We start from the raw sequence: 9,969 nt of genomic DNA, 5'->3' as shown, positions 1-9,969 counted from the left end.
AATCGATAGTTCTTTGTATCGTCGATGAACTTCTTCTACTTTTTTCGCGGCTTCTTCGTACGTAGAAGCAAAAATGATAGTGTCTTCCTGACCATTCAAGATAGTTGGTCGATGATTCACAGAGATCTTCTGAGGGTGCAATATACAGTTTAGCAGCAGCAATATTCCGCAAAAACGAACGCCTGAAAATATTTAAAAACCAAATTAAAATGAATACATGGTATGAAAACAAAAGGCTTTATGGTGATCAATAATTCTTGTCATATCTGGCTCATATTCTGATATTTTCATTCGGAGACAATTCAGGTGTTATTAAATATATGAAAGTTTCATGGTTCAGAAAAAAGGATATAAATGTTCATTCCCAAAAGAGATCTTTTGAGGTAAAATGTATTAATGGGAAAAATAATTTCCATACAAACTTGCAAAGGCTTGTACTAAGTCAGATCATGAGATAGAATTGAATGAGCTTGGTCAATTAAAATCGATTTTTTAACTACTCTAATGTGATGCCTCACTACATACCTTCATTATAACCGTCTGCCGTTACAGTTTGAAGTATTTCCGATGACGTCTCATCCAGTGGCTTAGTCTCAATAAACTTTTCAATACCGGATAATATTGCTGGCCACTTCATCATTGCATCAACGGTTCCAATTTTAAGCAAATCATAATCGATATCGACCTGCAGCAATATTATTGAAAAGGTTAATAAATAGAACTAAAATAACAGGTATTAGACAAAAGGGGTATGGGTATCAAACTACATGACTTTCCGAAACAAACTTTACAGAAACATTTTGAGGATCACAGTGTCCACTGTCTTGGTATATAGCAGATTCCATGCCCCTCCCGGGTAAGGACCGTAAGGACCGTTAGGTAAGGACCCAGTTTTGGAACCGACCAAAAACATACATACACACATTTTCATGGAAAAAACTTAAAATTTGTTCAAGTTTCCCTTACAACTGACAAATAGTAATGGATTATATATTTAACTCACAAATCTCCTTTTGTGGTATCCAATTATGAACTAATTTCACGGTTTTGATGACGATGTGAAAATGACAGAAATCTTAAATTAACTTGTCTTAATTAGTTTGCGACTACACGGTTAGCTAAAAGTACCGAATATTAGGCACTTTTCACTCTAATCGGGGCTTTAGTGTGAGAGCCCAAAATTAAGTAATTTTATCTTGAAGTTAAGCATAATTTACTGAATTATAAGTACACGGACAGATAAATCAACCCAAAATTTGAGTTCAATATACGCACTGATGAGAACATCGCACAAAAAATTTACCCAAATTTGGGTAGTTTTCCCTTTTCTTCCCATAATTGTTGTCAAAACTAGAGCAAGATGCAAGCACCTCATCAGGATTGCTCAGCCCAATAACCCACATTTGAATAAATTCAATATTCTCAATTTTGAGCATTTTGAGTTGATCAAGACGATCAAGATCCACTTCGGATAAATTAAACTCTGATTTAGGTGAATTGTTTACATGTGATTAAAGGCAAACTACATACACTCTGAGGAAAAGCTATGCCAACTGCCTTTCTCCTGGTTGACCCCACGTTTGTTTACGTGCAATTTATACTCGATTAGTATAACCTCCGTATCCTAGCAGTGTAACGATTTAATCTTGCATAGATTAGTTTTTTACTCTAACTTAGTATAAACTTTGAAAATATAATAAATGATTATCTCACTTAACTTTTCAAAAGGACCTAAGTAACATTTTTTTAATTAATTTGAATACTACAATCAATAGCTTTCATGTTGTTCTGTTGATTGCGCTATTAAAATTATTTCTTGAAATAATGTTACTTAGGTCCTTGTGAAAAGTTAAGCGAGATTTGTTTGTATGTTATTACTGGTTTGGTCTATTTCTGAGTGTAGTGCCAGAAAAGGTATTTTACTCAAATTTTGATAATTGACCTAAACTACGGTTTTGAGTTTAAACAACCTACTTTTGTGTAGTTTTGGTTTTCAGTGTACAAAATCAGATGAGAAAAATAAATGTTATTTTGTTAGCCCGATTCTTGGATGCCGAGTAGTGAGGAATCTCGAGCTGTCCTAGAAGCTTTCTTGAAGACCGACAGTTGGATTTAATCCGTTTGCAACCCCTAGGTCGGCCAGGAAGAAAAAACAAAGCAGAGGCAATAAATTTCAATCTGGAAAGCTTAGCAACCCTTCAACGAAAAAGGTAATTATGATTGTATTTTGAATAAAAAACAGTTAATTTATTTGTATACTCTTTCGCCAGTCGAGGAGATTTGTAATATAGCTAAAAGATGGGCTGCCTGTAAGAAAAAAAACGAAACTACAACGTCAACGAGTGGCATCCAGATTGCATGAATAGGCACCAGTGGTGATAACTGTGGACAAGAAGCTGCATGAGAGATGGTTGATGGTAATTTTGGTAGATGGAATCGCGAAATTGGAAAACATTACCACCCTATTATACTTCTCATCAGCATGTTGGATGATATACATTGAAAATTCATTTTGACTATTGACAGAGTCTCTAGATTGATTGCAATTTTGTAAAAGCGTTAATAAAATTTCTTTTTCTCGTTTTATAATTCAGCTATTCGAAGCGGTCAAGTGGATGGATTCTTCGTTGGTCTTCGCAATCAGAATGCCACTGCTGATTTCGGACAAAGGTCGGTATACTATAATGTATAATGCAGAAGATTTCTAAATACCAGCCTAATTTCTTCCAGAATGTCCTCTTCACTTGAAGACGAGAATGTATAAAATCAGCGGCTGCAAAATCTGAGAGTGAATTTCTAGCACTTGAAAAGCAAATCTTCCAATAATCTACTTATGTATTTAGCAAAGAAGCAATACATTTGGCTGAGGCCGCCAATATAATGTTTGTCGTGCTGAGCATTTAAAGTTATGGATTGCTAATATGGAAAAAACTACTTCATTGTAATACAATTTTTGTTGAGTCAAATGCCAAGTTGTATCCATAGATACACGTTTTACTAAAAACACTTATGTGATGACATTACAAGAACCTCTAAGCATAATTACTTACCAGCTGATGTCCGTTTTCCGTGGCAATAAATCTCCAATGATTGAAATTTTCGAGTTCAACGATAGCAATCGATTTAGTTAAAATTTGTCTCCGCAGCGGAAAACAAGCCCACCACATATCCATAACTGTTGTCCAAGGTCCGTCATTAATGTTCAACCATCTCCGAGCTTCATTAACCACAGGGTCATCAACTGGGTCATCACATCGATCAATGTCGTTTGAGTTTCCAAGCTTAAAACGCTTTACATGGATGGCTTCACATTTCTCACGCTTCCGAAGTTTTGATTTTATCGTATTTACCTTATTGTAGATTTTACCTCCAGGGTTCTTTTTGTCTCCGCCTTTCGGTAGGTAGTAGGACTCCTGAAAGAGTAAAATAAAATAAAAATTTATGTAAAGGCCTGTTGTAGTTTTGGTGGTAAAGTAACTTGAGGCAAGATGGGCCGAAACCATTTTCGAGCGCAATACGTTCAACCTTCATAAGTAGCTGTTACATGACTCTATAAATATCGTCTCATGTAAATAATTGACTTATTCCAGTCTTTTCAATAAAAATTAGAATGATTCACTGTATTTTTACGTTCTCAGTGGTATTCGATCAGTCAATTGCGTGAAAGGAACCAAATACACAATTGATATGCATACAAAGTGCAAGAAATAGGTCTACTTTATGAATGAACTTTACAAGTTATATGTCTATACATTACAAAGAGCAACATTTATTTAGCTTACCAGTTTTTCATTCCTGAACAGCAAAGTGATGGTCTTTGCGTAACTTTTCAGATTATCTTCATAGAGTTTTTTTCTGTGCTCTAGATGCCATTCTGCGATTATTTGAGCCAATTCCAGTTGGCGTCCGTCCGAAAGCACACCTTTGGATGCTCGTGCGATTATGTCCTGCCCGATAATAGAATGTTGTAAGATTTCAAGCAGCAACTTTGGCGTTAATTCAACTCCACCGTTGCTCTCGACTGGGCCGATTCCTGCGCTGGCGTTAACGTTGGGAGAAGCGTTCTCTTTTATGCTCGAACTGTCCGGTTTGTTTTGTGTGACTGTAGTAGTATCTTTGCTAACCTCAGCATCGGCTTCGGTTTCCAATTCCGAGCTATTAATCGCCGACGGCGGATTTATGTCTTCTTCAGTTGCAGGTTCATCAGCTATCTGTAGGAATTATTAGAATATGTGAATTTAGCCGAAAACGAAAAAGCACACGTACACACTCATTACCTCTACTTTCAAGCTCAGCAATCGTGATGAATTCGGCGCCAGAAATGACTCTTCCTGGGATTCTTTTTCGACCCTTGCACGATTTGCTTCCGACGATCCGATGGAATTTTCGACATCTGGCGATCTTTGATTTGATGAAGGGATTGAATTAACTCCGGAGGAATCGCCGTCAATGGGACACTCAATCGTTGATTCGCCGGTAACGATGAAATTTTCCTGAAAACATTGAACATTAGAAACATTTTGTCCTGTTTCGTTTAAAAAAAATCGTCAATATTTGATTTACCTCTTCCACCTCACCACTGTAACTCTGTAGCTGACTGGATTCGTCAACCGGGTTCTGGTCATCGGAGAATGCGTCTTCCGTCGCTGATATTACCTGCGTCTCTGTGCCAATATCCGATGTGATTCCGAGCTGCGAAAGAAATGAACCTACTGACGATGCGTCAGCAAACTGTACACCATATCCTGGAATTATATGTAATTAGTATATCTACTAAAACCAAAAAACAAAGAAAAACTTACGGTTGAGCAGATTAACCAGATCCACAGACAAGTTTATTTCGCCGTTTGAGGTTTCTTGCTGTAAATTTTCCATCTCTTGTTGCCTGTCAGCCATTTTGAATGAACGATAAAATTGACTGCAGATTGTTGCAACATTCAAACGTCAAACACGTTCGAACAATGTGGCGTTACACATGGTTAAAATTCGTTACAGTTTCACTTTAAAGTATGGTGGATTCTTTATGAACGGCGGCAAAAAAGAGTTGTTCACAAATTTAATGTGAATTACATTAGGATGTGCAGGTAAAACATTTGAAAAACGTGGGAAACTATATAAATAATCATATGTTGATATCAAATAAATTTATCAAATAGGGACATTAGGTAAGAACGTGTGGATTATTTTCAGTGTGGAGCAGCATGGTTTTCCACAATAGATCTTACCAGTGCTTTCTTTCATGTCGTTCTACATGAAAATTCAAGACATTTGACGAATTTTTTCGCTGGCAATGCTACATACAGATTCAAAAGATTGCCTTTTGGATTATGCAATGCTCTAGATATTTTTCAAGAGATTCTTCAAACAGCTGTTTTAGCCGGATGTGTAGGAGTAGGGAACTATTTGGATGATGTAATGGTTCGTGGAAGAACTAAAGAAGAGCATGATGCTAACTTGAAGGTAGTTCTAACTCGATTACATGAGCATGGTGTTGGTTTGAATAAAAAGAAATGCGTTATCGGAAAACAAGCTGTCAAATTTGTGGGATTCAATTTTTCAAAAGATGGATTAAGGATTGAGGATGATAAAATGAAAGCAATAGAGGATTTTAGAAGACCTGTAACGCAATCAGAGGTAAAAAGTTTCCTTGGTCTGATGAATTTTACAGAACGTTTTATTTACCACCGAGCTGAGAAAACAAATTATCTAAGAAATTTGGCAAAGGCTGAAATATTTTATTGGAGTCATAATGAAGAAAAAGAATTTATATTTTTGAAGACAGAAGCGTTGAAAATGATTAAGAGACTAGGATTCTTTAGATACAAAGATGAAACGGAGTTGTATGTTGATGCTTGTCTGATTGGATTGGTGGCAGCACTATTTCAGTATAACGAGAAAAACATTCCACGTATAATAAGTTGTGCTTCAAAAGCTCTATCTGAAATAGAAAAAAAATATCCACAAACCCAACGCGAAGCATTAGCTATGGTTTGGGACGTAGAACGATTTTCTTTTTATCTGTTGAACAAATCATTCACCATTATTACTGATTCCGAAGCAAATAAGTTTATTTTCGGAGATGGTTTTAAAATTGGAAAGCGTGCTATATCTAGAGCGGAAGCATGGGCTCTGAGATTACAGAATTTTGATTTTGCTGTTAAATGTGTTCCAGGTGACGACGTTGTTTTATTTTTTACATTTAATGTGATTTATTTTTATTCTGTATTAACATGATTCAATTAACTATTATAGATGATTTGAATGTTTCTGACGTTCTTTCACGATTAATTAAACGTACTCAAATAGACGAACCTTTCGACGAAGATAACGATAAGCATATGTTGTATGCTTTGGACGCAGGGACAATGGATATTAAATGGAAAGACGTTGATCTAGCTGCGGAAAAGGATGAAGAATTAATTGCTATTCAGGCAGCAATAATTTCAGGAAAATGGCCAAAATATCTCAATCGTTTTGAAGCACATCGAAAAGAGCTACGTATAATGGGACCAAGAATTTTGAAAGAGGAAAGGATTATTCTACCAAAAGTATTACGACAGAAGGTTTTGTTAACCGTTCATCGAGGCCACATTGGATGTGCTACTATGAAAAGAATTTTGCGAGAATTTTTCTGATGGCCAGGATTGAGTAATGACGTGGAGTTATTTGTTAAAAGCTGTAAAACTTGCTTGACAATTTCAAGAAAAAATCCACCAGTACATTTATCAAGTCGTCGGCTCCCTGACGGGCCTTGGGAAGTACTTCAAATTGATTTTCTTTCTCTTCCTGGGTGTGGCACTGGAGAGTTTCTAATAACATTCGATGTTTATTCTCGTTACTTGTCTGTTGTTGAAATGAAAATTAAAGATGCTAAAACTACAAATTCGGCATTATCAAAAATATTCATGACTTGGGGCTTACCGCTCGTAATACAAAGTGATAACGGCCCCCCTTTCCAGAGTAGTGAATTCATGCAATTCTGGCTTGACAAAGGTGCTAATGTTAGGAAATCAATTCCGTTCTATCCGCAATCGAATGGTGGAGTTGAACGTCAAAATCAATCAAGGTTTGATCAAGGCAAGGCAGCTAAACAAGACGGTGAGAATTGGAAAGATGCACTGTATACATATGTTCATGTGCACAATATTGTAAAACCACATTCGAGACTTGGAATTACACCGTTTGAGCTTCTTGTTGGGTGGAAATACAGAGGCACATTTCCTTGTCTATGGCAATCAAGAAAAGAAGTTGATCGATCAGATATACGCGAGAAAGATGCTTTATCAAAATTGTCAAGTAATTTGCGGATAGTCGTAGAGGAGCAAAATGTTCAAATATTGTTCCTGGCGATATAGTTGTAATGGCAATTCCAAAGAAAACTAAAACGGATCCAACGTTTTCAAAAGATCATTACACGGTTCTATCAAGAGAAGGAGGAAAGATAATCATCAGAAGCGAAAGAGGTGTTCAATATTGTCGTAATATCAGAGACGTCAAGTTAGTGCCGATTTTCAACAATTGTAGTATTGCAGATCAAGTAGAAAAAGACTTTGTTTGTATATAGATTACGCAAGGGAGGAAGATTTATCGCTAGATGATAAAATGGACAGTACAACCGTTAGCGATACAAACGAGGATGCAGTAATGGGAGATCTGGCCAATTATTCTAATGTAATAGAAGGAGATTCATCATTTAGTGTTAAAATGGATCGTACACTTGCTGGTGCTCCAAAATATTCAAAGATGTCAGAAGCAACGGATTCTGGAGGAGCTGGTCGTCCAAGAAGAAGTATCGTAAAACCTAAGAAGTTCCAAGATATGTTGTTGTATAATATATACGAATGAGAATATATGAGAGAGCGGATGTAGAGTATATATTAGATACGTAATTCAAATTTATAAAATTATTTTATTACTTGTTTGTTACATTGAAAAATCAGGTTTTCATTGAACTTGTTAAAATTATCTAAGTAGGTATTCTAAAATCAAAATCAGTTTTGCAAGTGAGTTTGACGCAAGTGGACGTAGAAAAAAAGCTGTTTAATCATTTATGGAAAGCGATCGTGAGCAGGAGCTCCTGGGTGAGCTGGAAGTAGTTTTGGAAGACGGACACGACACATGCAAAGTTAGAAGACACGTAGAACACACTCAGTGACCCCCCTCGGTCGCCCGGAATCGACAATAACGAATCGGAAAAGGGATTTCCCATTGCCCACTGCGAATCATCGAGTTTAAATTATTCATACCGGGCACCACCTTTATCCGGGCCTTTGCATTCTGGTTGAAACCCACACCGATCGCATCGATAATTCCTGCATTATGCAACGTACACACCAGTCAAGCAGTTTGACGAACTTTGACTCCGCCCCCAAGAAAACGCTTCGGTGCTGCTTTGTTTGAAGGTGTGTGATGTTGATCGAACAACCATTTGACAGTTGGTGGCTCGGTTGGAGAAAATCAAAACGGTTTGATTTTGGTTTGAGTTGTCGGCAGGGTGGCCAGACTTACCGATTTCTCGGTAGTCCTACCGATTTTCGACTCACCTACCGATTCACAGACGAAAGATCGAAAATCACAGATTTTTGAAAATTCCTACCGAGAACTACCGATTTTCAACCCGCCTAACAAAACAACGGTCAACATAGTAATCTTTCTTATAAACGATTTAAATGATTCTAGTTAATTCCCAGATTATCAGAATAGTTGAATCTCCAGTGGGTCGCATACCTTAATTTTGTCCTTAAATCTTGTCCTTAAATGATAACATTTTGCATCGAATCCTTATGGAACGTACACACGGTCAAGCAGTTTGACCAATATTGACTCCACCTCTCGTTTATTCAAACATCCCTCAAGTTTTACCAACAGCGGCACGAACAATCAATTTATTCGACCAACAATATCACACACGAACGACCGAAGCACCAACTCGAGCACAAACCATCAAAAAATATATGGTGGTTTGTTCAACTTCACTACAAATGCTCAAACATGTTCGGCGAACTTTGACTCCACCCCCAACAACTCAAACCAAAATCAAACCGTTTTAATTTTTTCCAACCGAGCCGCCAACTGTCAAATGGTTGTTCGAACAACTTCACACACGTTCAAACAAAGCAGCAACCGAAGCGTTTTCTTGGGGGCGGAGTCAATGTTCGTCCAACTGCTTGACTGGTGTGTACGTTGCATTAGTCCAATCCACATAAGTAGATCAAAGGCCAGATTAGAGTGTTCAATGATTATCTTTCATGTCACTTGCGATGTTACTGCATCTTTGATAAATATGAGTTGAGGATCATCCGCACCTATTACTTTAAAATATTGTCAACAGGTTTGTTCAATAATTAACAGTAATGTCACGGACATTTTTCTAAGAAACTTAGAATTAGAATTAGAATTTTTTTGGAAGCTAAGAAAGTTTTGCCTGCAATTGCAATTTAGGTTTTCTCCAAATTTGAATCTAATTGCTTTACGATTTTTTTTAGAAATCTGGAGATTTATATTAGATTGAAAGTTTTTCTTTGCGGCGTAGAAACAAGTGAGGTATTTCTCAACCAAATCCAAATGTGATGATCTAACTATGAATTAAGGAGATGAGATTTCTCTGATTATTCTTCGGTGGTTCCAAATTGTTGGACAAACTGCTTTCATGAGCAACGAACTTCATAAAATAGATTATTCAATTAATTCAATAATAATTAATTCAATTCAATGAATAGAACAGCTAACGGCTTTCCATCATCAAAAAGGGTTATTCTAGTCTGCATATTGAAGATCGCATTTTATAGGAGTATCCTTTCGTCGATATAGTACAATGTTACAAAGCTAACTATGTTATGTGGCTAGATTTAAATAATGGTCCGGTCTGAGGTCGCCAATAACTTTGTAAATACTTAGTGTAAATCAGCAGTCATTCAGGTTGTTCTGCAATATTGATTTTGAATATGAGAAACATGCATTTACTCAGAA

The 9,969-nt window shown here is 36.7% G+C and overlaps 1 protein-coding gene and 1 long non-coding RNA gene across 2 annotated transcripts; one reads left to right on the top strand and one right to left on the bottom strand.

Annotated features, from left to right (window-relative positions):
* The first annotated feature begins 1,966 nt into the window (after positions 1–1,966).
* LOC134208019 (uncharacterized) lies at positions 1,967–2,865 on the top strand. The gene is made up of 4 exons (XR_009978464.1): positions 1,967–2,210; positions 2,271–2,417; positions 2,595–2,670; positions 2,731–2,865. It is a non-coding gene; the product is annotated as an uncharacterized LOC134208019 (long non-coding RNA).
* Positions 2,866–3,202: 337 nt separating this feature from the next.
* LOC134205928 (uncharacterized) lies at positions 3,203–4,519 on the bottom strand. The gene is made up of 5 exons (XM_062681635.1): positions 4,502–4,519; positions 4,278–4,457; positions 3,783–4,211; positions 3,297–3,413; positions 3,203–3,241 (listed from the first exon to the last, which is right to left on the bottom strand). The coding sequence occupies exons 1-5, from the start codon at positions 4,517–4,519 to the stop codon at positions 3,203–3,205; spliced, it is 783 nt and encodes a 260-aa protein (XP_062537619.1).
* Positions 4,520–9,969: the final 5,450 nt, after the last annotated feature.

Source organism: Armigeres subalbatus, chromosome 1 (genome assembly GCF_024139115.2).
Source record: "Armigeres subalbatus isolate Guangzhou_Male chromosome 1, GZ_Asu_2, whole genome shotgun sequence".
Lineage (NCBI taxonomy): Eukaryota > Metazoa > Arthropoda > Insecta > Diptera > Culicidae > Armigeres > Armigeres subalbatus.
This window is presented reverse-complemented; position numbering and strand designations above follow the sequence as displayed.